The sequence below is a fragment of the Nerophis ophidion genome, linkage group LG16 (assembly GCF_033978795.1).
Source record: "Nerophis ophidion isolate RoL-2023_Sa linkage group LG16, RoL_Noph_v1.0, whole genome shotgun sequence".
Lineage (NCBI taxonomy): Eukaryota > Metazoa > Chordata > Actinopteri > Syngnathiformes > Syngnathidae > Nerophis > Nerophis ophidion.
Window position 1 is genome coordinate 8,382,317 of NC_084626.1, and position 26,176 is coordinate 8,408,492.

Below are 26,176 nucleotides of genomic sequence, written 5' to 3' on the forward strand. Positions count from 1 at the left end.
AATATGAATGTGGGCATCTTTTAATGATCTTACTCATTTTATTTTACACTTCAACGTACTTGCACCGCCCAACAAAGATCACACGAAACGCAAAGCAAGCGTCTCTTTTGAACAGAAACCGTCTATAAATATGTCGCTATTACTGTTGTTGTGTCCAATAAAAAAAATAGTTTACGTGGCATTTATGACGGTGTAGTTTCTCAAACTATTTAAATGTGTATATATATTAACTCTGTCGTTGGTCAATTATTTTATTTTATTCATGTTCGTTATTTTCTCGTACTATCACCTGCAGACGCTCTCTTGCCGCAAACGTCAGACGTACAACACTGGCGGGGAAATATGTTTTGTAACTCGCTTGTGGCTGTGTGTTAGGTCGTCTGTGTTTGCTAACCAGAACGTCGAAGTGCATTTAAGGTTATATTTTGAATAATTTGAACATCCAGAAGCTTAAAGTTGCTACAACTGTAGCAATCTACTCTAATCATTGTCATAGCATGTTATGGGCTACTGTCGTTGATAAAATAAGCTAACGTCGCATATTGATCTGACAAGCATGCTAGCTATTAGCTGTGTTGGGGATGGCTGTTATTAACTTATTTTCATGGTATACGAAATCAACTTTACAACCTTGTATAACTTGTATCTCATCAGATGATGCGCAAAAGGCGAAGCTCCACTGTTGACAATGCAGAGAAACACGCTCCCTCCTCTACTAGTAAGTGAATGCACTATCATCACATTATGATACATTCCTTGTGTTTGTAACCTCACATACCTGGCTAATAGAGACGATGACATGTTCTAATGATAAAGCATTATTTTAGGTACTAGACAAAAATCAAAAGCAAAATATCTCAAAGCAATTGATACAATTGGAAAAGGCATTTAACAACAAACTTTTCAATGGTACTTGAACTATTGTGATAGGCCAAATATTAGAGGAGCTAGGAATTAAATGTAACCCAAAAAATTAAAATTTTAATTTGGACTCTAATAACACTAAGCTGCCTCGCAGGCAGTTTTTTTTCTTCAAAGGGGAACTGCGTTTTTTAAATTTATTTTGCCTATCATTCACAATCATTATGAACGCCATGACGACATATTAATTGTTTTAGTGCATTCTTTGTTATGTGCGGGGGATTAGACGGCACAGCTGACAAATAGGGTATGGTATTAACTCTAAATGTATATATATATATATATATATATATATATATATATATATATATATACACAAAAATATAAATAATGTATACATACACTATATATATATATATATATATATATATAATATATTTATACATACATATTTAAATACATACAATATATATATACACATACATACAAAAAAATATATATATAATGTATAGATGCATTATATATATGTACATACATACAATATATATGTATATATATATATATACACAAAAATATAAATAATGTATACATACACTATATATATATACATAATATATATATATCAATCAATCAATGTTTACTTATATAGCCCTAAATCACTAGTGTCTCAAAGGGCTGCACAAACCACTACGACATCCTCGGTAGGCCCACATAAGGGCAAGGAAAACTCACACCCAGTGGGACACCGGTGACGATAATGACCCAGTGGGACGTCGGTGACAATGATGACTATGAGAACATGATACTGTGATACTGATGATACTGATGACTATGAGAACATATGAGAACATGATACTGTGAAAGATCAATTCATAATGGATCCAACACAGTCGCGAGAGTCCAGTCCAAAGCGGATCCAACACAGCAGCGAGAGTCCCGTTCACAGCGGAGCCAGCAGGAAACCATCCCAAGCGGAGGCTGATCAGCAGCGCAGAGATGTCCCCAGCCGATACACAGGCGAGCAGTACATGGCCACCGGATCGGACCGGACTCCCTCCACAAAGGAGAGTGGGACAAAAAGAAAAGAAACGGCAGATCAACTGGTCTAAAAAGGGAGTCTATTTAAAGGCTAGAGTATACAAATGAGTTTTAAGGTGAGACTTAAATGCTTCTACTGAGGTGGCATCTCGAACTGTTACCGGGAGGGCATTCCAGAGTACTGGAGCCCGAAATGAAAAAGCTCTACAGCCCGCAGACTTTTTTTGGGCTTTGGGGATCACTAATAAGCCGGAGTCCTTTGAACGCAGATTTCTTGCCGGGACATATGGTACAATACAATCGGCAAGATAGGATGGAGCTAGACCGTGTAGTATTTTATACGTAAGTAGTAAAACCTTAAAGTCACATCTTAAGTGCACAGGAAGCCAGTGCAGGTGAGCCAGTACAGGCGTAATGTGATCAAACTTTCTTGTTCTTGTCAAAAGTCTAGCAGCCGCATTTTGTACCAACTGTAATCTTTTAATGCTAGATATGGGGAGACCCGAAAATAATACGTTACAGTAGTCGAGGCGAGACGTAACAAACGCATGGATAATGATCTCAGCGTCTTTAGTGGACAGAATGGAGCGAATTTTAGCGATATTGCGGAGATGAAAGAAGGCCGTTTTAGTAACGCTTTTAATGTGTGCCTCAAAGGAGAGAGTTGGGTCGAAGATAATACCCAGATTCTTTACCGTGTCGCCTTGTTTAATTGTTTGGTTGTCAAATGTTAGAGTTGTATTATTAAATAGAGTTCGGTGTCTAGCAGGACCGATAATCAGCATTTCCGTTTTTTTTGCGTTGAGTTGCAAAAAGTTAGCGGACATCCATTGTTTAATTTCATTAAGACACGCCTCTAGCTGACTACAATCCGGCATGTTGGTCAGCTTTAGGGGCATGTAGAGTTGGGTGTCATCAGCATAACAGTGAAAGCTAACACCGTATTTGCGTATGATGTCACCTAGCGGCAGCATGTAGATGCTGAAGAGTGCAGGGCCAAGGACCGAACCCTGGGGAACTCCACATATATATATATATATACATACATATTTAAATACATACAATATATATATACACATACATACAAAAAAATATATCAATCAATCAATCAATGTTTACTTATATATATAATGTATAGATGCATTATATATATGTACATACATACAATATTTATACATACATATTTAAATACATACAATTTATATACATACATATACACATACATACTTTATATATATATATATATATATATATATATATATAAATATAAATAAATAAATAAATAAGAATAACAAATAATTATATAATAAACCAAGGGAAATGGAGTTTGACAAAATCCAAGAGTGTGTATGTGTATGTGTAAGACTGTGTGTGGAGATTAGCTGTTGAGTGTTTCCGTAATGTTGAGCGAGAGGCAAGTTCAAAAGCGGCAGGGCAGGCTCATATCCCTATCCCTCTAAATGAGAACATAACAAACTTCTATCTGTCAGCACCTTAATGACCGCAGACATTGTACAGTAAGTCATGTTTTATTATGTTTTTTGGCTCTAATAAAGTCTGCAGTGAGTAATTATCAGTGATTTTGGGGGGAAAAAAATAAAACGGTGTGATGCGTTTTGGAAATTAATGTGCCGCGTGAGCAAAATACGTAGATATTAAATGTTATTACAAATGTGCCCATTAATACATTACGTACTGTATATATATATACTTACAGCTTGTATACAAAACCTTAATGGAGGTGTTTGGATGTTTATTTAAGGGCTTTGTTGGCAGAATAGAGCGACTTTTGATCGCATTGCATAAAAAAATATGTCTGCTTGTCTTACATAAGGATTGTGAATGATAGGCAACATTTAAAATAAAAGGTGCAGTTCCCCTTTAAAGTTGTCATTGCTCAAGAAGTAATATTGTATCAAAATCATTGTCATTATGAATTGTTGACCAATTCCAGGCTCCAATCAAATATTCCACTTGGAATTTTTTTGGGGGAAAATATTTCATGTTTTGTGTTTGCCGTATAAAAACAAAAGGCATCAAACAAACAAAATAAAACATGGAAACAAAACTTTTAATCAACGGATAGATCTGAATTTGATCTCGAGAATTGAGCATCGAAAGTAAAAAAATAAAAACACTTTTATCAGTGGGGCCCCTTTGGATATTCAATAATTTTACTGGGTGTTTAAAAACAAAACTGTCATTGCTTAAAATATAATACATTTTAATGTTATGAATTATTAACCTATTTAAGGCTCCAATTATCGACCACAATGACTAGGTTTGTCATTGTGGTTTGTGCAGCCCTTTGAGGCAATTGTGATTAAGAGATAAATACATAAAATTTGACTAATAATTGATACACCAAATATTCCACTTAGCATATTTTGTGTTTTGCCATAACATACAGGATTTAACATGTAAGGCAAAAATCAAATTTGTAGGAACAGCCGCTTTTCTTTGAGCTATGATGTTAAGGTTTAAAATTTCGCTTGTAGATTTTTTTTTTTACACTTCTAAAAATCAGAGCTGGACATTTCAAAGTCAAGGCATTCCTGGGAAATTTAAACTTCGCAATCAACCTTGGTGCTATTCAAATATTCCAAAAATACCCCCTTACCCCACACATCGCAAACCACCTTTATTTTTGCGGTCACTGGTCACCTGTGCAAAAGCGCAGTAACGCTTCAAACAAAGAAATGTTTCGAAACACCATAAAACTAATGCACTGGGAAACGTTGCACATTAAAAATGCTACAATGTTGAAACGAATGCATAAGAAACTTGCAAATGCCAAAAAACCGGAAACAAACTTCTAAAACAACCTCATGCGAGAAAGGTGGCAAGTCCATTGACTAAAATGGAAGTTAAATGTCCCTCTTTTAAGAAATTTGGGAACTGCAATCTACTGTCTGTAAATCCAGTGAGTTGGTATAGTTGGTACAAATTTTAAAACTTGTTTACAGAGGCAAAGAGGAGTCGCACAACCGGGCGTCAGTCTAAGGTGTCCGCTCCAGAAGAAAGCACTGCAAGTGTATTTAGTGTTTTCCTACGAGAAGCAGGCGTCACCCTGAAGCACGGTGGCACACCCAACGAAATCGGTACAAGTGTCAAAAACATCAGTTTAAAAAAGAAAAAAAAAGTATTCCTCAACTGATTTTTGTGTCTTCCTCTAAGCAGCTGTTGACCAAGTGGTGTTTCAAAGGAGGATACAAAAAAAGCTTCAGAAGAGCCCTCGATACCCTGATGTGAGTATAGTGTGTAGATTCCATGAAATAAAACAGTCTGAGAGGAAGCACACCTCTGCCAAGGTTATTACATGCCTACACAAATTGCATCAGGCCCAATTTTTACAATTACAATATTTGTATTCCTATTTATGTCATCAATCTTACATTTATTTGGAACTTCAAAACTGATGATTTACTTTTCACACATGAAAACACAAGCCCTAGGGCTATTTTGTTAACATTGCATTTTTACATAATTTCTATGATAAAATGCCTTCCATAGCATCGGTAAAAAGAAAAATAGACTTTATAAGGCGCTTATCAAATCAACAACAGAGAATGCTGAAAAACGCGATAAGAACTACAAAAACAAGTTGACCAATATATTGAGACAAACAAAAAGAGAATATTACAAAAGAATATTGCATGAAAAAAAAATAACATAGAGGCTACATGGAATATTTTGAATAAAGCAATAGGAAATAGGACAAGGCGAACATAACTAACTAGATATTTAAAAAAAGATAGTATGTTAATTGAAAACAATGATCAAATTAGCTTCAATTTACAAATAATTAAATACATTCTTTGTAAATTGAGGACCTAGCCTAGCAAACAAAATACCAAGAGCTAATGATCAATCAGGGGGTGTCTGTAAAAGGGAATATAGGGTTATGCAGTCAATGTTTCTTAGTGAAGTGACTGAAAATTAAATATTATCCGTGGTTTAAAACTAAAAAACAAGACCTCAACAAACAATTAGGGTATTGACATGAACATGATAAAAAACACAATTGATTGCATCATTAAACCATTACATTATATAATCAATTGCTCTTTTAAAGTAGGAGTTTTCCCAGACAGTCTGAAAACAGCTAAGGTCATACCTCTATTTAAAACTGGAGATAAACATACCTTTGGTAATTATAGACCAGTATCTCTCCTACCTCAAATTTCAAAAGTGCTTGAAAAACTGTTTGTTAATACACTAGACTGCTTTATTGAAAAACAGAAAATATTAAATGAATATCAGAATGGCTTTCGATCAAATAGGTTTACAAGCGTGACCATCATGAACATTGAAGAGATTTCAACTGCAATTGATCAAAATAAATACACAATAAGAGTGTTCACTGATTTAAAGAAGGCCTTCGACACTATAAATCAGGGGTCTCAAACATTGCGGCCCGCGAGACGTTGTTTTGCGGCCGGCGCTCAGATGTGACATTGTAATCTGTGTGCGGCCCGCGAGTTTAATATGAACAGAACTTGATTGGGTCATACTACCCAACATTCTTGATTTTCACGACAGTCCCCATAGAATCAAGGCCGATTTATACACAATCACGCTGTTCATGGAGTGCTGTAACGACACTGTTCTTAACTTCCTCTGAATCCTGCATAGACAGTGTGCAAGAAAAATGTTTGTCCCCCTTGGCTGAGCAGTAATCATGTGCAATGTTGCAAGACATATTTGGTCAACAGCTAAACAAGTCACACTGAGGGTAGCCGTAAAAAAACTTTAACACTGTTACAAATATGTGCCAGACCGTTAACCCACACCAAACAAGAATGACAAACACATTTCAGGAGAACATCCGCACTGTAATACAACATAAACTCAACGGAACAAATACCCACAATTCCATACAATATACACACACCCACGCTACCACCACTCCATCACGCCCCTACCCTCCCTACTTGCGTCGGTTGAGGGGGTGTATGTAGTCCTGGAGAGATGGGGCTGCAAGGTGTTCTGGGTATTTGTTCTCTTGTGTTTAAGTTGTGTTAGGGTGCGGAAATTCTCCCAAAATGTGTTGGTCATTCTTGTTTGATGTTGGTTCACAGTGTGGCGCATATTTGTAACAGTGTTAAAGTTCTTTTTACTGCCACCCTCAGTGTGGCCTGTATGGCTGTTGAACAAGTACGTTTTGCAGCCACATAGATTAGTATGCACTATTCTCACACGACATGATACAGAGCCGGCACGTTGATTGTGTGATATAAAAGCGTGCGTGATGACATGTTGTGGAGCAGTAGTCCTCCATAAGCGGGTGCGCGAAACCCTGGAAGTACTTGAAGGAATGCCAAGGGACAAGTGAAATTTATTAAAAACATAAAAAAAAAACTAGCAGCAATTCATAATTCCGTTAAAAATATGATTATGGAATATTACCTCAATGAAATATGAATGTAAGTTCTGTCAAACCGTGACATGGATTTGGTTTACTCCATCGACGCAGAGGGATTACAGGACGAGCCAGGCGAGAATTCAGGTACATAATGTTTTAATTATACTTAAAATACAAAAAGGCAAAACAAAAAGCGCGCTCGATGGCGGATAATAATCTATGCTAAAACTTAGAACAAAAACAGCTCAATGGCAATACAATCTACAAAACAAACAAAAGATACTATCAAAAACATAATTACAAACAAAAACTGTGACAAAAATGGGAGGCATAAACAGCAAGGTGCGTGGCAGGGGATCAATGGCATGGAGCAATAAGCAGCAAAGGTCGTAGAATACAATGAAAGTTAATGTTCCCAGACTGATGGACAGAAAGAAAATGACTTAAGTAGTGGCTGTGATAATTAGGAACAGGTGCGGGACTGAGGGCAGGGGCGTGACTAGGAGGGCAAGGTGAAAATCAATGAGTTGTCATGGTAACAAAACAAACCAGGAAGTGAAAAAACGGAAGAAGAGTCGAGAAAACAATACAAAACATGATCAAACATAAAACCAGATTTACAGGCGTGACAGAGCCCCCCCATTAAGGACAGCTACTAGATGTCCCACAATGATCCAGAGTAATGGGAGGCCGGGAGGGGGACATGGCGGTGGATCGCCAAACCACGTGTCCCCGTATCCAACGGGGCAGAGTCAGGTGGCGGCGACGCGTGGAGGACCGAGGTGGGCGACCCGGGAATGGCCACATCCGTGGCCGACCCTCTTGGCGTGGCGGACGACCACGTAAAGACCACAACCGTGGCTGACGAGGAGGGCGTGGCGGACGACCACGTAATGGCCACAACCGTGGCCGCAACCGTGGCCGACAAGGTCGGCATCTTTGGCGTGGTGGACGCCCACGTAGTATCCACATCCGTGGCTGACAAGGAGGCGGACGCGTCGTCACTGTGGCAGGCGATGAAGCTCGGCGTGATGACGGAGCTCGTCTTGGCGACGGCGTTGGAGCTCGGCATGGACTTGGCGTCCGACCTGAAGATTGACTTGGACTTGGAGATTGACTTGGACTTGGAGATTGACTTGGACTTGGACATTGACTTGAACTTGGAGATTGACTTGAACTTGGAGATTGACTTGAACTTGGAGATTGACTTGGACTAGGAGATTGACTTGGACATTGACTTGGACTTGGAGATTGACTTGGACATTGACTTGGACTTGGACCTAGAGATTGACTTGGACTTGGAGATCGTCGTGGAGCTGCCACTGGGGGCACTTGGCGACGTGCAGCTGCCACTGGGGGCACTTGGCGACGCTGAGCTGCCACTGGGGGCACTTGGCATCGTGGAGCTGCCACTGGGGGCACTTGGCATCGTGGAGCTGCCACTGGGGGCACTTGGCATCGTGGAGCTGCCACTGGGGGCACTTGGCTTCGTGGAGCAGGCACTTGTAATAGCCGTGGACTTGGACTTGAACGTGGACTTTGACGTGGACTTTGACTTTGAGCTGGACGTGGACTTTGACTTGATCTTGGAGCTGGACTTGGACCTGGTACTGGAGGAGGTGGTCTCGCTGGAAGCTGCGGCTTAACCGATCGAAAAACTGGAGGTGGGGAACGTGATGGTCGCTGTGGCTTGGAACCGCACCGGGCAGAACCAACCCGCAAGCTCTCGGGGAGGAGATCTTGCCCTAAGTGGAGGAGTTCAAGTACCTCGGAGTCTTGTTCACGTGTGAGGGAAGAGTGGATCGTGAGATCGACAGGCGAATTGCTGGGCGTATTCAATAATGCGGATGCTGGATCCCTTGTGGTGAAGAAGGAGCTGAGCCGGATGGCAAAGCTCTCAAGGAGTGGCTCTCAGACACTATCACCATGATCTGGAATAGTCTTTTGGGGAGGGCGGAGGGCGGTGAGGAGGAGGGCAGAATCTTCCCCTTTAAATTGGCCATAAAGTATTTTTTCTTCGGTCTTAATTAGAGAGGGTGAAGAAAAAACATTTTTTGGTGACGTGGGCGGGGCTTGAGTCCTGAGGGGCGGGGCATGAAAATTGGGTGACTATGACTGATTTGATCTATTGTGCAAAAGCATTTTTTGATAATAATTTATCATGGTTATGGGACTTGAATCTTCTGATGGAGGTGGGTGATTAATTGTGAAAGATTTGAAAAAAAAATCCTGGTCCGTGATGTCTGTTGACGGTGGCGTGACGTTGTCATGGAGAGTCCGGGCAGCTTGCGGTCCACTTCCGCCCTGAGTGGGAGGAGCTTGCTGGCGCGACGCTTCCTTTCCGCACCTGGAAGCCTTCCCCGACATCCTCCGTCGAGGGCGACGCTTCCAGGAAGACGGAAACATGTCGTCGTCTTCGGGCCAAATGAAGTCAATGGGGACCTCTTCACCATTTGGCCCCAACGTTAAACTTCTTTGCGCGTGAGAAGAGTAGCGCAGCGTTTCCTCCTCCATCGCGCTCAGCACCGCCAAAGACGCCTCGTCCAGATCTCCTGCGAAGGAGCGCTTTTGCTGGGAACATTCTGTCAAACTGTGACATGGATTTGGTTTACTCGTTCGACGCAGAAGTATTACAGGACGAGCCAGGCGAGAAACAGGTACATATTGTTTTAATTATACTCAAAATACAAAAAGGCAAAACAAAAAGCATGCTCGATGGCGGATAATAATCTATGCTAAAACTTAGAACAAAAACAGCACAATAACAACACAATCTACAAAACAAACAAAAGATACTATCAAAAACATAATTACAAACAAAAACTTACTGTGACAAAAACGGGAGGCATAAACCCCAAGGTGCGTGGCAGGGGATCAATGGCATGGAGCAATGAGCAGCAAAGGTCGTAGAATACAATGAAAGTTAATGTTCCCAGACTGATGGGCGTGACTAGGAGGGCAAGGTGAAAATCAATGAGTTGTCATGGTAACAAAACAAACCAGGAAGTGAAAAAACAGAAGAAGAGTCGAGAAAACAAAACAAAACATGATCAAACATAAAACCAGATTTACAGGCGTGACAAGTTCATAAACTGTGAAAAAAGAATGCAATAAGCCAACATTCAGTGTTGACAGCTAGACTTTTTATAGACATGTGCCATAAATATTGATGTTAAAGATTTCTTTTTTGTAAAGAAATGTTTACAATTAAGTTCATGAATCCAGATGGATCTCTATTGCAATCCCAAAAGAGGGCACTTTAAGTTGATGATTACTTTAATGTGTAGAAATCTTTATTTACAATTGAATCACTTCTTAAGTTGTTTATTTTCCAACAAGTTTTTTAGTTTTTTTTATATCTTTTTTTCCAAATAGTTCAAGAAAGACCACTACAAATGAGCAATATTTTGCACTGTTATACAATTTAATAAATCAGAAACTGATGACATAGTGCTGTATTTTACTTCTTTATATCTTTTTTTTCTGAACAAAAATGCTTTGCTCTGATTAGGGGGTACTTGAATAAAAAAAAATGTTCACAGTGGGTACATCACTGAAAAAAGGTTGAGAACCACTGTTGTAGAGGACGTTAAAGGCAGTGCAGTCACGGCAGCCCTTAATAATGTTCGCCGGGTGAAAATTGGGAAAAATTTGGGAGAATGGTTTGCACTGGTAGATTGTCGGGAAGTGCACTGAAATTCAGGAGTCTCCCGGAAAAATCGTGAGGGTTGGCAAGTATGTTGCTAGGGCGGGAAAGCCATTCATAGAAGGTGACTTCATTAAAAAGTGCATATTAGATTTTTTAAGAAATCTTTCCTTCCGGCCCAGCCTCACCCAGTTTCTGCATCCAGTGGGCCCCAGGTAAATTGAGTTTGAGACCCCTGCTATAGATCATCAAATTCTCATTTCTAAATTGTATACCTGTACTTATGGAATTAGAGGAGTTGCACTAGACTGGTTTAACAGCTATTTACAACAACAGCAATATGTTGAGATTGATGATCAGAATGTATGACTAATGAATGTGGAATTCCACAATGTTTGATTTAAGGATCCAACATTTTTATTTTATATATAAATGATATTTGTGAGGTTGCGAAAAATTTACAGTACGTATTATTCGCAGAAGATATAAATTTATACTGTTAAAGAGATGACTTGAAAATCTTAGCGACTAATATTGAGGAGGAAAAGGTTAAAATTGTGGTTTGATTTAAGTAAATTATCTTTAAATTTGGAAAAGACAAAATTGATGGTATTCAGTAAAAAAAGAAAGTTAGAAGTTAGTTTGTCCATAAACAATGTGAAAATTGAGAAGGTGTCTAAAATCAGATTTCCTGTGAAAAGGAAAGTATAAAAGAATTGACAGCCAGCCTCCGCGAGCAGCTCATCAGGCTGAGAAGAGCTGAAGGGCAAAGGCAAAGGTGGAAAAGGCAGGAAGCTGCACGAGCCCAGTTCATAAAAGACCCCTATCGCTTCACCAAGTCACTTTTGGGAGAGGCGAGGTCAGGGACTCTAACAAGTTCTAAGGAGGAGGTGGAGAAGTTTGTTGAAGAGACATTCAGTGACCCTTCAAGAAACAATGCCCTACCAGGAAATCTCGGGCTTGTTACCATCAGTCCACCAATATCCTCCCTCAGCACAGAATATCCATCATGGAGAGAGGTTCAAGAGGTTGTCAAGCACGCAAGATCAGCTTCTGCCCCAGGTCCCAGCGGTATACCCTACAAAGTATACAAGAAATGTCCTAAGCTCCTACACAGGCTGTGGAAGCTTATGCGGGTTATATGGGCCAAAGGAACCGTACCAACAAGCTGGAGAAGGGCAGAAGGGTGCTTTGTGCCGAAAGAACGGGGATCCACAAAGATCAGCCAGTTCCGAACCATTTCCTTGCTAAGTGTGGAGGGGAAAATCTTCTTTTCAGTGCTGGCCAAAAGAATGAGCTCCTTCATGACCCGGAATGGATATATTAACACCTCTATCCAGAAGGGCAGTATCGAAGGGTTCTCCGGGTGCCTGGAGCATACAGGGCTCCTCAGCCAACTTATCCAAGAAGCAAAGGAGAAGAAAGGCAACTTAACAGTAGTCTGGCTTGATTTTGCTAATGCATATGGGTCAATTCCCCATAACGTGATCCAAGTGGCTATGGACCATTACCACATCCCACATCACATCCAGGGGATGATCACCAGCTACCTGGGAGACATCAAGCTATGATTCCAAGCAGCCATGTTCACAACTAAATGGCAGCCAGTGGAGAAGGGAATAGTGACAGGGTGCACCATCTCTCCTATCTTGTTTGTCATGGGAATGAACCTGATCATCTCTGCAGCGATCATAAAGTCAAGAGGACCAAAGACTGCAGCAGGAAGTCAACAACCAGCAATCAGGGCATTCATGGATGATCTTACCGTGATAACACCAACTCACGTGCAGGCGAGATGGGTGCTGGCGGAACTGGATCGTATGGCTACTTGGGCGAAGATGATCTTCAAGCCCAAGAAATCAAGGTGTCTGGTGATCCAAAAGGGAAAAACAACGGGAAAGTTCAAGCTGCTTGTTCAGGGGGAAGCAATCCCAAACATCCAAGGGAACCCTATTAAATGCCTTGGAAAGTGGTATGATGATTCCATGACGGATAAAAACAGCATCTCCAGCACCGAAAATCAGGTTGAAGAATGGTTGAAAAAGATTGATAAGTCTGGTCTGTCTGGGAAATACAAGTGCTGGATATACCAGAATGGCTTACTCCAAAGACTTATGTGGCTTCTCACCGTGTACGAAGTGGCGATAACAACAGTTGAAGGGTTGGAGAGGAAGTTCAACAAGCACCTTCGGAAATGGTTGGGGATACCCCCGAGCTTTACATCTACGGGGCTCTACATAAGGTCGGGCCAGCTCCAGCTCCCCCTGTCTTCAGTCCTGGAGGAGTTTAAAGTCGCAAAATGCAGACTTTCCCTGACGTATAGGAACTCCCAAGATCGGCTGATCAGGGAAGCTGGAATAAGAACAAGATCAGGCAGGAAGTGGGCCGCTAGCACTGCTATTGCCCAGGCAGAATCATCTCTCAGGACCAAAGATACCATCGGAAGCCTCTGCACTGGAAGACAAGGTCTAGGAACATCACATTTCCAGCAGTGGTCCAAGTCCACTCCCAGGGAAAAGAGGACCTTGATTCAGGATGAAGTCCGAAACCTTGAGGAAGAAGGAAGAAGAGCTAAAGCCATCGAGCTCGCAACCCAAGGTGCCTGGACAAGGTGGAACCTTCCCAAGAGGAACGTGACGTGGAGTGAACTGTGGAGGCTGGAGCCGTTTCGTATCTCATTTCTGCTTCGAGCAGTATACGACACCCTGCCGACCCCAGTCAACTTGCATAGGTGGGGAATGAGGGAGGACCCGCTGTGCAGGTTGTGTGGCGGTAAAGGAACTATGGCGCACATTCTGTCTGGGTGCAAAACAGCATTGACCCAGGGAAGATACAGGTGGCGCCATGACAAGGTGTTGGCAATGCTCGCAGACATCTTGGAGCAAGAGAGGAGAAAGAAACACCCAGCCAAAACAAAGCCATTGCTGAGCACCATCACCTTCGTGAAAGAGGGTCATAGACCAGTTGTCCAAGGCCAAGCCAACCAAAACCTCTTGCAGTTGGCCCAGGGATGGGAGATGGAGGTCGACCTGGGGCGGAAGCTCCTCTTCCCAGGAGCAGTAATGTCCACCACTCTGAGACCAGACATGGTTTTGTGGTCCCCAAAGGGAAAGAAAATCATCCTGGTGGAGCTTACTGTCCCGTGGGAGGAGGGATGTGAGGAAGCGGCAGAGAGGAAGAAAACAAAGTACCAACAACTTGTCCAGGACTGCCGGGACAAGGGGTGGACAGCATGGCTGATGACAGTGGAAGTTGGTTGTCGAGGATTCCCTGCGCAATCTGTGTGGAATATGATGACAAAGGTTGGATTGAGAGGTCACTTGAGGAAAACAGCCGTTCGTAGGCTGGGAGAAGCGGCGGAGAGAGCCTCCTGTTGGCTCTGGCATAAAAGAGAGGACAATAGCTGGAAGCCTGGATGAGAGGAGCAGTGATCTGGCCAATCACTGCTGACCCACCAACCGGAGAGTGTTGTGGTTAAGGGTCGAAACACTCGGTGAACGTTGGGGACCACCTGATGACCTCTTGTCAAGGCCAAAGCTTTATCCATTAGAAATTGATTATAATAGCATATTTGATGTATTTGCAAACAGTAAAAAAAGAAAGTTAGAAGTTAGTTTTTCCATAAACAATGTGAAAATTGAGAAGGTGTCTAAAATCAGATTTCCTGGGGTCATCCTAGATTAAAAAGTTGATATGGAAAGCTTATATATTGCATGTGGAAAATAAGGTGTTTAAAAGCTTATTTATTTTGAACAAGGTTAAATACAGTTCTCCGAATGACACTGAGAATGTTATATTGCTCAATCATTCTATCTTATTTCAATTATTGTGCAGAAATATGTGGAAATACATATCACAGCAACATAATGCTTCTATTTCTTTTACAGAAAAGAGCAATTCATATTTTTTTTAAAGTAGGATATAGACACCACACAAATCACTTCAATTCACTAGGGCAGGATTATTAAAACTAAAATACATTGTAGAATTGCATACTCTATTAGTGGTGTTCAAAGCTAGAAATAAAGTTATTCCGCAGGACTTACAAAAGTTATACGAGTTTGCGTCTAAAGATGAGAATCACAGAAGATGATGATTTTAAACATCCAAGGGTGCGAAAAAATTTGAAACAAAGGTGCTTGTCTGTTGTTGGTGGGAAAGCATTGAATTCTCTAAAGAAAGACTTAAAAAGTTGCAAGAATATTTTTGAATTTAAAAAGAGTTATAAAAATAGACAACTGGAATTATATCAAACTGATTTTTTATTCTGATTGGACGTGTCATGAAAATGCTTAATCGAAAATTAAAAAGTATGTTGGAGTTCGGGTGTTGGTGGAAGGAACAGTAATAAAGTAATCTAAAAAAATGTTTTCAAAAAGCGGGCAGATCAATATGAGAATATTATTTTTCAATCTGCTTCTTTCTGATTATGGAAATGTATAAGAAACAAAAAACAGTGAAAGTGTGAACTGTACATGGCTTGTATATATGCATTTTCATGAAAGGAGTAAAAAGAAATGATGATGATGAGACTGATCTTAATTAAACATGGTAAAATGTTCTCCCTGAACACTCAAAACGGCCTCATGATACCCTGCTAATATTTTTCAATTACTCTTCTTACCTCACTGGGATCCCTAGTTCTGGCTCTCAAATTGATCATAATTTTGCCTTGCAGAGCAGAAAGTTTTTCTGAGATGTTATCCAGTTTGCGATTCATTTACAAAAACATCAAACTCTTCTCATCTATCACGATGGGCAGCCTCAAAGCTCCTTGAAAGGCTACTATCATCTTCCGAATTTGTCGATAGACCAGAGAAATGCTCAATCCAAACACCAGATGGCCTGTTATCACAGTTCCAAATACATAGATAAAGTATCTTCAATGTCATTGATGGAAAAAAATGGCAGGCACAGGACCCTCCATTTCTCCTCGGACACCCTCATGTTAGGACGTTCTGTTAGGACAAGCAGGTTCCCCTTGTGCCTCTCGCCGAAAATATCTTGTCAGTTTTGTTGAGAGACCAGTTAACCAATTTCATATTTTAGATTTCAGAGAACGTGCAAATGAAAGGCTCTTACAAAGTTAAGACGAGACAAAAAGCAAAATCAGGAAAGATCAGGGTGTGAAAGGGTGAGCGTCCGCCAACGTTGAGATCCAGAAAAATAAAATACATTATTGATGCAGTATTGTTTTTGTGATTATTGCATGTCCTACCTAAAATCTGTTAACAAAAATATGTACACTTACTAATTTCCTGTTTTTGAGAAAAACGATATTTAGTGTTTCAATGTCATTGCTCAGATTGTGCAGGAATTCATCAGTGGTTTGGAGTCTCATATTGACGATGCTGACAGATTTAGGAATTGTCTCCTTCCGTGTGTTCCGACACTTCCCGAGGGAGACACCAGGTACAGAACAATCCAATATGGTTTATTTTGATTGTGTTAAAATGTACAGCACAATAAAGAAGGACATATGCACTCAAAAGGGGAACTGCACTTTTTCTTTGAATTTTTCACAGTCGTTATGAAAGACGGGCTTCAAAGTGGAAGAGGGGTTAGTGCGTCTGCCTCACAATACGAAGGTCCTGAGTAGACTGGGTTCAATCCCGGGCTCGGGATCTTTCTGTGTGGAGTTTGCATGTCCTCCCCGTAAATGCGTGGGTTCCCTCCGGGTACTCCGGCTTCCTCCCACTTCCAAAGACATGCACCTGGGGATATGTTGATTGGCAACACTAAATTGGCCCTAGTGTGTGGATGTGAGTGTGAATGTTGTCTATCTGTGTTGGCCCTGCGAGGAGGTGGCGATTTGTCCAGGGTGTACCCCGCCTTCTGCCCGACTGTAGCTGAGATAGGCACCAGCGCCCCCCGCGACCCCAAAGGGAATAAGCGGTAGAAAATGGATGGGTGGATGGATGGATGCTTTTAAGGGCTTCATAGGCATAATAGAGCAACTCTCCAGGCTCCACTGTAAGCAGACTTTTGATCTCCTGAATGAATGATGAATGAATAAAAAAGAAAAACGTGTACTTGTCTTACAAACCCCGTTTCCATATGAGTTGGGAAATTGTGTTAGATGTAAATATAAACGGAATACAATGATTTGCGAATAATTTTCAACCCATATTCAGTTGAATATGCGACAAAGACAACATATTTAATGTTCAAACTGATAAACATTTTTTTTTGTTGCAAATAATCATTAACTTTAGAATTTTATGCCAGCAACATGTGACAAAGAAGTTGGGAAAGGTGGCAATAAATACTGATAACGTTGAGGAAGTTGAGGCTAATTGGGAACAGGTGGGTGCCATGATTAGGTATAAAAACAACTTCCTAAGAAATACTTAGTCTTTCACAAGAAAGGATGGAGCAAGATACACCCATTTGTCCACAACTGCATGAGCAAATAGTCAAACAGTTTAAGAACAACGTTTCTCAAAGTGCAATTGCAAGAAATTTAGGGATTTCAACATCTACGGTCCATAATATCATCAAAAGGTTCAGAGAATCTGGAGAAATCACTGGACGTAAGCGATGATATTACGGACCTTTGACCCCTTAGGTGGTACTGCATCAAAAACCGACATCAGTGTGTAAAGAATATCACCACATTGGCTCAGGAACACTTCAGAAAACCACTGTCGGTAACTACAGTTGGTCGCTACGTCTGTAAGTGCAAGTTAAAACTCTACTATGCAAAGCGAAAGCCATTTATCAATAACACCCAGGAACGCCGCCGGCTTCGCTGGGCCCAAGCTCATCTAAGATAGACTGATGCAAAGTGGAAAAGTGTTCTGGGGTCTGACGAGTCCACATTTCAAATTGTTTTTGAAAATATTCGACATCATGTCATCCGGACCAAAAGGGAAGCGAACCACCCAGACTGTTATTGCCGCAAAGTTCAAAAGCCAGCATCTGTGATGGTATGGGGGTGCATTTTTGCCCAAGGCATGGGTAACTTACACATCTGTGAAGGCACCATTAATGCTGAAAAGTACACATAGGTTTTGGAACAACACATGCTGCCGTTCAAGCGGCGTCTTTTTCATGGACGCCCCTGCTTATTTCAGCAAGACAACGCCAAGCCACATTCAGCACGTGTTACAACAGCGTGGCTTTGTAAAAAAAGAGTGCGGGTACTTTCCTGGCCCGCCTTCAGTCCAGACACGTCTTCCATCGAAAATGTGTGGCGCATTATGAAGCCTAAAATACCACAGCGGAGACCCCGGACTGTTGAACAACTGAAGCTCTACATAAAACAAGAATTCCACTTTCAAAGCTTCAACAATTTCCTCAGTTCCCAAACGTTTATTGAGTGTTGTTAAAAGAAAAGGTGATGTAACACAGTGGTGAAAATGCCCTTTCCCAACTACTTTGGCACGTGTTGCAGCCATGAAATTCTAAGTTAATTATTATTTGCAAAAAAAAAAAAATTAAGTTAATGAGTTTGAACATCAACTATCTTGTCTTTGTAGTGCATTCAATTGAATATGGGTTGAAAAGGATTTGCAAATCATTGTATTCTGATTTCATTTACCTCTAACACAATTTCTCAACTCAAATGGAAATGGGTTTTGTACATAAGGATTGTGAATGATAGGGAAATTTCCTCAAAAAGTGTAGTTCCCCTTTAAACAATTCCCATCCATCCATTTTCTACCGCTTATTCCCTTTCGGGGTCGCTGGCGCCTATCTCAGCTACAATCGGGCGGAAGGCGGGGTACACCAATTCCAAAAAGAAGTAGGAAGAAGCCACGTTTATTTGATCCAACCCCATACTTCAACAGTTTTTTATTTGTGCTTTGTGTACATGTTTAAATTGTAATCCACATTTGTACATTGTTTTGGTTCCTTAATCAATTTCATAGTTCCACATACAGATAGAGGTGAAACTCCAAAAATGTAAATATTGTGAAACGACTTATTTAGATTAGATTTACAAGGTGAAACTAAAAAAAACAACATAGTCCCATTACATGTCACTCAATATATTTCTAGAATTCTTTTGATATCATTTTGATGATTATGGCTTAATGCTTATGAAAACCTTAAATTAAAAATCTTAGATCATTCTGAGTTTTATAAAACTTTAAGCCAATATCAAAATTCTAAGGATTGCCATATCTCACTATGCATGTCATGACTTTATATCACATATTAGTTTCACATTTTAAGTTGAAGTGCTAACATTAACGGATTTTTGCACAAACATAATTTTTTTTAGTTTAACTTGTCATTCACATTTGAGCCCAAAAGCATTTATTTTATTGTTTGTTTACTTGTCTTGTAGCTGTGTCAGCTCCTTCCATGAGAGCCTGCTGCGCATGTTGTTGGGCATTGAGATGCTGCAGGTCAGTCTGGATAAATAAGCAAAGGAAAGTCCACATTCCACACCAAGAATGCTAATGGTCTGCTTCTCTCCTTTACGTAGACTCTTATAATTAACACCTTGCTCGAGAAACTCCCTGAATATATGGTCAACAGGTTAATGCTTCCTGTCAATTAACATTTCATGCAGTTATATTGGCCAAATTAATTTGAAATCTAACGTCTTCTTGTGTGTCACAGCATTGATGATGCTGGGCTCAGTATTCCACGCATTATCATCAACCAGCTCAAATGGCTCGACAGAGTTGTTGATTGCAAGGTAGTCCTTTCCTAAAATGCCACCTGCAAATGCTAAACACTGTTTGTGTAATTTAGCGTTGTGCTGATGTGTTTTTCGCAGGAGCTGGCAGCAAAGCTCATGGAGCTGCTATCAGTGGGACCAGTGGATGTCCAACGGGACATCATCACCAGTCTGCCAGAGATACTGGAAGACTCCCTGCACAATGATATAGCACAAGATCTCAAGTATGTCATCGCGGATTAGCAGTTGCGGTTGTATAATGAACAGTGTGTTCCTGAGAGTGCATGTCCTTGTAGTTCTTTACTGAAGGAGAACACTCAGTTGACGGTGGCCATCTTGGATGCCCTTTCAAGTCTGAACCTCAGCTCCTCTTTACTGACTGAGGTATTTATGCAAACTGTACTTTCTCAGTGAAATATTTCAAAAAGTGTACAGGTGATAATCTTGTGTTTGAGCTTTATTTTAAAATTGTTTTGATTTTGACATGAATACAACCCCTGGAAAAAGCGATGTAATGAACAGACTTGGAGGATTTTCATTCATTCAGTAGACATACAACTAAATTATATTTATTTTTAAATGACAACTTTCTGGCTTGAGGAAAAACTAAAATAAATTAGGAATATAAATTGTAGCCAGTAACAGTTTCAATTTTAGATCAAGTAGAGCAGTGGTGCCCACACCTTTTCAGTAGGCTGGCTACTTTTTAAATGACCAAGTCGAAGTGATCTACCTTATATATACATATACATATGTATGTATAATTTTTGTTTATTTATTTTGCTGTTTTTGTTAACACGTTAAAAGTGTACAAAATACATGCATGTTTAACGTATTGATTCCCTTCTTTCATGCAGACAGGAGTATAAGTTGTTGTATTCCCTGATTTTGATTACTTGCATTGATTGGAATCTGACAAGATTCAGAGTATTGCTAACAACTTCCACATTTTTCGATTTTAAATTGTGTAAGAGAAAAAAAGTCTTCCTTTCTGTCCAATACCACACTGAAGTGGTTGGTGTTGGCATCTTGTGTGTATTTTTATACATTTTACAAGAAATACATTGTATACTCCGTGGCTTGCTAACTTTCGGAGACGTTTATTTTGTTCGTGCAGGCAGGATGGAGCAGCTCTTTTTTTGTGAAGACAGTAACCGTGCGGTCAGCCTTTAGGCTTTTAACGGCATATACGGTTGAAATAAAAACTGTTTCTCGCCTTCCTGACAGTCTTTTTTTCATTTACACTGAGCTCGCAGCAGCCAGCACTATTTCACAAGATCCTTGGGTGCCTTGAATGTCAATCAAGCCCGTTGGATCCTTGTTTTCTATGTTTAGCTGTTAATAATGGCTCTTGTTAAGCTGTCCTCTTTTCATACTTTAGTGGCTTTCTTACAGTTCGCTTTCAGACAGTGACTCCACTTTTCGCCAATTTGTTTGTCGTTTATTTTGATGTGCATTTTCGGTTTGCAAGAAGTTTTGCTAAAAGATTTCTTTATTTTGGCTCTTTCCGTAAACTTACCTTTTATCCCATCTTGTTTGTACTTGGTCCAGATTTTACACACAGCTGAATTGTGAACAATCAACATTTTTTACACCAGTGTGTGATGATTCAACTTCTCAAAGAAGTTAGAAAATCCTATCCTTTGTTTTAATTAACATATCTCCTGTTGGAACCCTTAATCAAGTCCATCCACCTTGATGCAATAGCTCTTCAAAGTGTGACCACTCCTTGTTAACTGCAGATTTCGTGTGATGCAAGTGTTGGCTTTGGAAATGATTAATTACAGAGTTATGCCATAATTTTTTCCTGAGTATTGAGTAGGGCTGTAATGGTACACAAAAATTTTGGTTTGGTACGTACCTCGGTTTAGAGGTCACGGTTCGGTTCATTTTTGGTACAGTAAGAAAACAAGAAAATATACATTTTTGGGTTATTTATTTACCAAATTTGTAAACAATGGCTTTATCCTTTTAACATTGGGAACACTATAATAATTCTGCCCACGTTAATCCACATTAAACTGCCTCAAGTTGTTGCTTTGATTAAATAAAATGACAAAACTTTTCTTCTACATATAAAAAGTGCAACATTAAACAGTTTCAGGTCAACTCCATCCATCCATCCATCTTCTTCCGCTTATCCGAGGTCGGGTCTCTGGGGCAACAGCCTAAGCAGGGAAACCCAGACTTCCCTCTCCCCAACCACTTCATCTAGCTCTTCCCGGGGGATCCCGAGGCGTTCCCAGGCCAGCCGGGAGACATAGTCTTCCCAACGTGTCCTGGGTCTTCCCCGTGGCCTCCTACCGGTTGGACGTGCCCTAAACACCTCCCTAGGGAGGCGTTTGGGTGGCATCCTTACCAGATGCCCGAACCACCTCATCTGGCTCCTCTCGATGTGAAGGAGCAGTGACTTTACTTTGAGTTCCTCCCGGATGACAGAGCTTCTCACCCTATCTCTAAGGGAGAGCACTGCCACACGGCGGAGGAAACTCATTTCGGCCGCTTGTACCCGTGATCTTATCCTTCCGGCTCAGCTCCTTCACACTTGGCTGCGAACCGATCCAGTGAGAGTTGAAGATCCTGGTCAGACGAAGCCATCAGGATCACATCATCTGCAAAAAGCAGAGACCTAATCCTGCGGTCACCAAACCGGAACCCCTCAACGCCTTGACTGCGCCTAGAAATTCTGTCCATAAAAGTTATGAACAGAATCGGTGACAAAGGACAGCCTTGTCGGAGTCCAACCCTCACTGGAAATGTGTTTGACTTACTGCCGGCAATGCAGACCAAGCTCTCGCACTGATTGTACAGGGAGCGGACCGCCAAAATCCGATACCCCATACTCTCTGAGCACTCCCCACAGGTCTTCCCGAAGGACACGGTCGAATGCCTTCTCCAAGTCCACAAAGCACATGTAGACTGGTTGGGCAAACTCCCATGCACCCTCAAGAACCCTGCCGAGAGTATAGAGCTGGTCCACAGTTCCACAACCAGGACGAAAACCACACTGTTTCTCCTGAATCCGAGGTTCGACTATTCGGCGTAGCCTCCTCTCCAGTACACCTGAATAAACCTTACCGGGAAGGCTGTGGAGTGTGATCCCACGATAGTTGGAACACACCCTCCGGTCCCCCTTCCTAAAGAGAGGAACCACCACCCTGGTCTGCCAATCCAGAGGTACCGCCCCCGATGTCCACGCGATGCTGCAGAGTCTTGTCAACCAAGACAGCCACACAGCATCCAGAGCCTTAAGGAATTCCGGGCGGATCTCATCCACCCCTGGGGCCTTGCTACAAAGGAGCTTTTTAACTACCTCAACGACCTCAGCCCCAGAAATAGGAGAGTCCACCACAGATTCCCCAGACACTGCTTCCTCATAGGAAGACGTGTTGGTGGGATTGAGGAGGTCTTCGAAGTATTCCTTCCACCTATCCACAACATCCGCAGTTGAGGTCAGCAGAACACCATCCGCACCCTTCCCCTTCCTGAGGCGGCGGATGGTAGTCCAGAATCGCTTTGAAGCCGTCCGGAAGTCGTTTTCCATGGCTTCCCCAAACTCCTCCCATGTCCGAGTTTTTGCCTCCGCGACCGCTGAAGCTGCACACTGCTTGGCCTGTCGGTACCTGTACACTGCCTCCGGAGTCCTATGAGCCAAAAGGACCCGATAGGAATCCTTCTTCAGCTTGACGGCATCCCTCACCGCTGGTGTCCACCAAGGGGTTTTAGGATTGCCGCCCAACTACCTTGCGGCCACAGCTTCGATCAGCCGCCTCGACAATAGAGGTGCGGAACATGGTCCACTCGGACTCAATGTCCAGCACCTCCCTCGTGACATGTTCAAAGTTGTTCCGGAGGTGGGAATTGAAACTTTTTCTGACAGGAGACTCTGCCAGACGTTTTCCAGCAGACCCTCACAATGCGTTTGGGCCTCCCAGGTCTGTCCGGTATCCTCCCCCACCATCGCAGCCAACTCACCACCAGGTGGTGATCGGTAGAAAGCTCCGCCCCTCTCTTCACCCGAGTGTCCAAAACATAAGGCCGAAAATCCGGTTACACATCTACAAAGTCGATCATGGAACTGCGGTCTAGGATGTCCTGGTGCCAAGTGCACACCCTTATGTTTGAACATGGTGTTTGTTATGGACAAACTGTGACGAGCACAAAAGTCCAATAACAAAACACCACTCGGGTTCAGATCCGGGCGGCCATTTTTCCCAATCACGCCTCTCCAGGTTTCACTGTTGTTGCCAACATGAGCGTTGAAGTCCCCCAGTATTACAAGGTAATCACCCGGGGTAGCACTTTCCAGTCCTCTCTCGAGTGTACCCAAAAAGGGCGGGTACTCTGAACTGCTGTTTGGTGCATAAGCACAAACAACAGTCAGGACCCGTCCCCCCACCCGAAGGCGGAGGGAGGATAGCCTTTCGTCCACCGGGTTGACCTCCAACGTGCAGGCTTTGAGCCGGGGGGCATCAAGAATTGCCACCCCAGTCCGTCGCCTCTCACTGCCGGCAACGCCAGAGTGGAAGAGGGTCCAGTCCCTCTCGGGAGTAGTGGCTCCAGATCCCTTGCTGTGCGTCGAAGTGAGTCTGACTATATCCAGCCGGAACTTCTCCACTTCGCACACTAGCTCAGGCTCTTTCCCCCCTAGTGAGGTGACGTTCCACGTCCCAAGAGCTAGCTTCTGTAACCGAGGATCGGACCGCCAAGTGCCCTGCCTTCAGCCCCCGCCCAGTTCACATTGCACCCGACCTCTACGGCCCCTGCTATGGGTGGTGAGCCCATTGGAGGGGTGACCCACGTTGCCTCTTCGGGCTGTGCCTGGCCGGGCCCCATGGGAACAGGCCCGGCCACCAGGCGCTCGCCATCGTGCTCCAGAGGGGGGCCCCGGTGACCCACGTCCGGGCGAGGGAAATCTGGGTCCATGACTTGTCTTTTTCATAAAGGTCTTCGAGCTGCTCTTTGTCTGATCCCTCACCTAGAACCTGTTTGCCTTGGGAGACCCTACCAGGGGGCATAAAGCCCCCGGACAACATAGCTCCTAGATTCATTGGGACACTTAAACTCCTCTTCCATGATAAGGTGGTAGCTCAGAGAGGAGTCAGGTCAATTCATCATGCTTAATTCATTACATTATTTGGGAAGCCTGTAGTTTTATTATGTAAATGTTATATTTTTGTCAACATGTGATAGCAGGGACCCTGCCAATCAAAACTAGGCTGCTACATTACTAATGATTAATGTAATTATAGCTGAAAAATAGTACAATAGCAAAAGGAGAGACTATTCATCCCTGAACACCATGGAGTTCAAGTGAAATAACAGACAGATAGGGCTTTGCTGCCCCTAACACACACACACACACACACAGCAAAATGAGCTAACGTTACGCTAAAAGCTAATTAGCCTTCACCTCAAGCGAGGACTGCGAGCGAGCTGAGCTGCATTTTAAGTTTCTAGAATGTCAACAAGCTCATAGTAATGTACTAGTAGTTGACTGGGAGGTGTTTGTTTTATAATTTAGGGAGAGTACGCTGCCGTATGCTCACCTGTTAAACACATGTCTGCTTGACGCTGAAGCATTGACTACATGCGCTCTGAATACTTACTGCTGATTGGCTGTTATCGCTTAGTATGTAAACAATTAAATGGATGTGTGGGTGGGACAATGCTGTGTGCTGACACAGAGGCAGAAGAAGCAAAGCAGCTTGTTAAGACTTTATCTTTGAAACTCTATCGAGATACCCCTGTACCAAACCGAAACCCCCGTATCGAAACGGTTCAATACAAATACACGTACCGTTACACCCCTAGTATTGAGTGAATCTATTTTTTTTATATTCTGCTTGATCTAAAAATTCAACCCACGGACTACCACAATTTATTTTCTTGTTTTGTGTCATGTCTGTTACCTGCTTTTTCCTTCAATATTAAACAACTGAATGAACATCCTCCAGAAGTTGTAGCAGTCGCAAGTGTTGCACAATAACATCGTTATAGAATTGCTAAATTAACGACTCTAATGTTGCACTTATTGTGTGTTTGTGTTCAAATTCTCCGTCCAAGTGCATAAATATGTGTATATGTGTGTCATCTCAGGTTCGTGGAGCAGTTATGACCACCTTGGCTGCTGTGCAATTAGAAGACCTACCTGTGGTGGTCAAATTCATCCTGCATTCCGTCTCCGCCTCAGATGCATATGAGGTCAGGAATAGGGCGGTGAATCTCTGTATACCTCGCGATAATACTATTATATATCAATATAGAGCTACTGCAATTATCAACATGTTGCTCTTCGCAACCTACAAAATATCAAGGTGTTTATAAGGGGGAAACATTAACAACTTACATAATGCAATATCCTTACCCAGATTTGTCCCATCCACACCACAGTATAAAACCATGTGAAATGTTTTCGAAAATGTGATTTTTGAACAACAATTTTCATGGCAAAATATTTATACTTCCGGGTTCTTTTAATTACATTTCTAAAAAATAAAGTCGAAACAAAATTTGTTGAACGATAGCCTGAGCTGCAGGTACTCGTTGATTCTCTTGCCGAAACGCCTCACTTGAATTGCAGGACGGGTGCATAAACACGCTCGCTAGTTAGCATACTAAACGTAATCTT

General features: G+C 41.9%; 1 protein-coding gene across 4 annotated transcripts in view; it reads left to right on the forward strand.

Moving 5' to 3' along the window:
• Nucleotides 1-96: 96 nt before the first annotated feature.
• fancd2 (FA complementation group D2) overlaps nucleotides 97-26,176 on the forward strand; it is an 80,265-nt gene continuing 54,185 nt past the window's right edge. For 2 of the 4 annotated variants that reach the window (XM_061922685.1, XM_061922684.1), the window contains exons 1-11: nucleotides 97-417; nucleotides 655-718; nucleotides 4,866-5,000; nucleotides 5,080-5,147; nucleotides 16,216-16,322; nucleotides 19,207-19,267; nucleotides 19,348-19,400; nucleotides 19,485-19,563; nucleotides 19,645-19,769; nucleotides 19,842-19,929; nucleotides 25,645-25,749. In XM_061922685.1, the coding sequence (XP_061778669.1) occupies nucleotides 655-718; nucleotides 4,866-5,000; nucleotides 5,080-5,147; nucleotides 16,216-16,322; nucleotides 19,207-19,267; nucleotides 19,348-19,400; nucleotides 19,485-19,563; nucleotides 19,645-19,769; nucleotides 19,842-19,929; nucleotides 25,645-25,749 (885 nt within the window). In that variant the 5' untranslated portion in view covers nucleotides 97-417. Of the gene's footprint in view, nucleotides 418-654; nucleotides 719-4,865; nucleotides 5,001-5,079; nucleotides 5,148-9,609; nucleotides 9,922-16,215; nucleotides 16,323-19,206; nucleotides 19,268-19,347; nucleotides 19,401-19,484; nucleotides 19,564-19,644; nucleotides 19,770-19,841; nucleotides 19,930-25,644; nucleotides 25,750-26,176 lie in introns of those variants that run through there. The other 2 variants (XM_061922683.1, XM_061922686.1) reach the window with 2 other exon arrangements.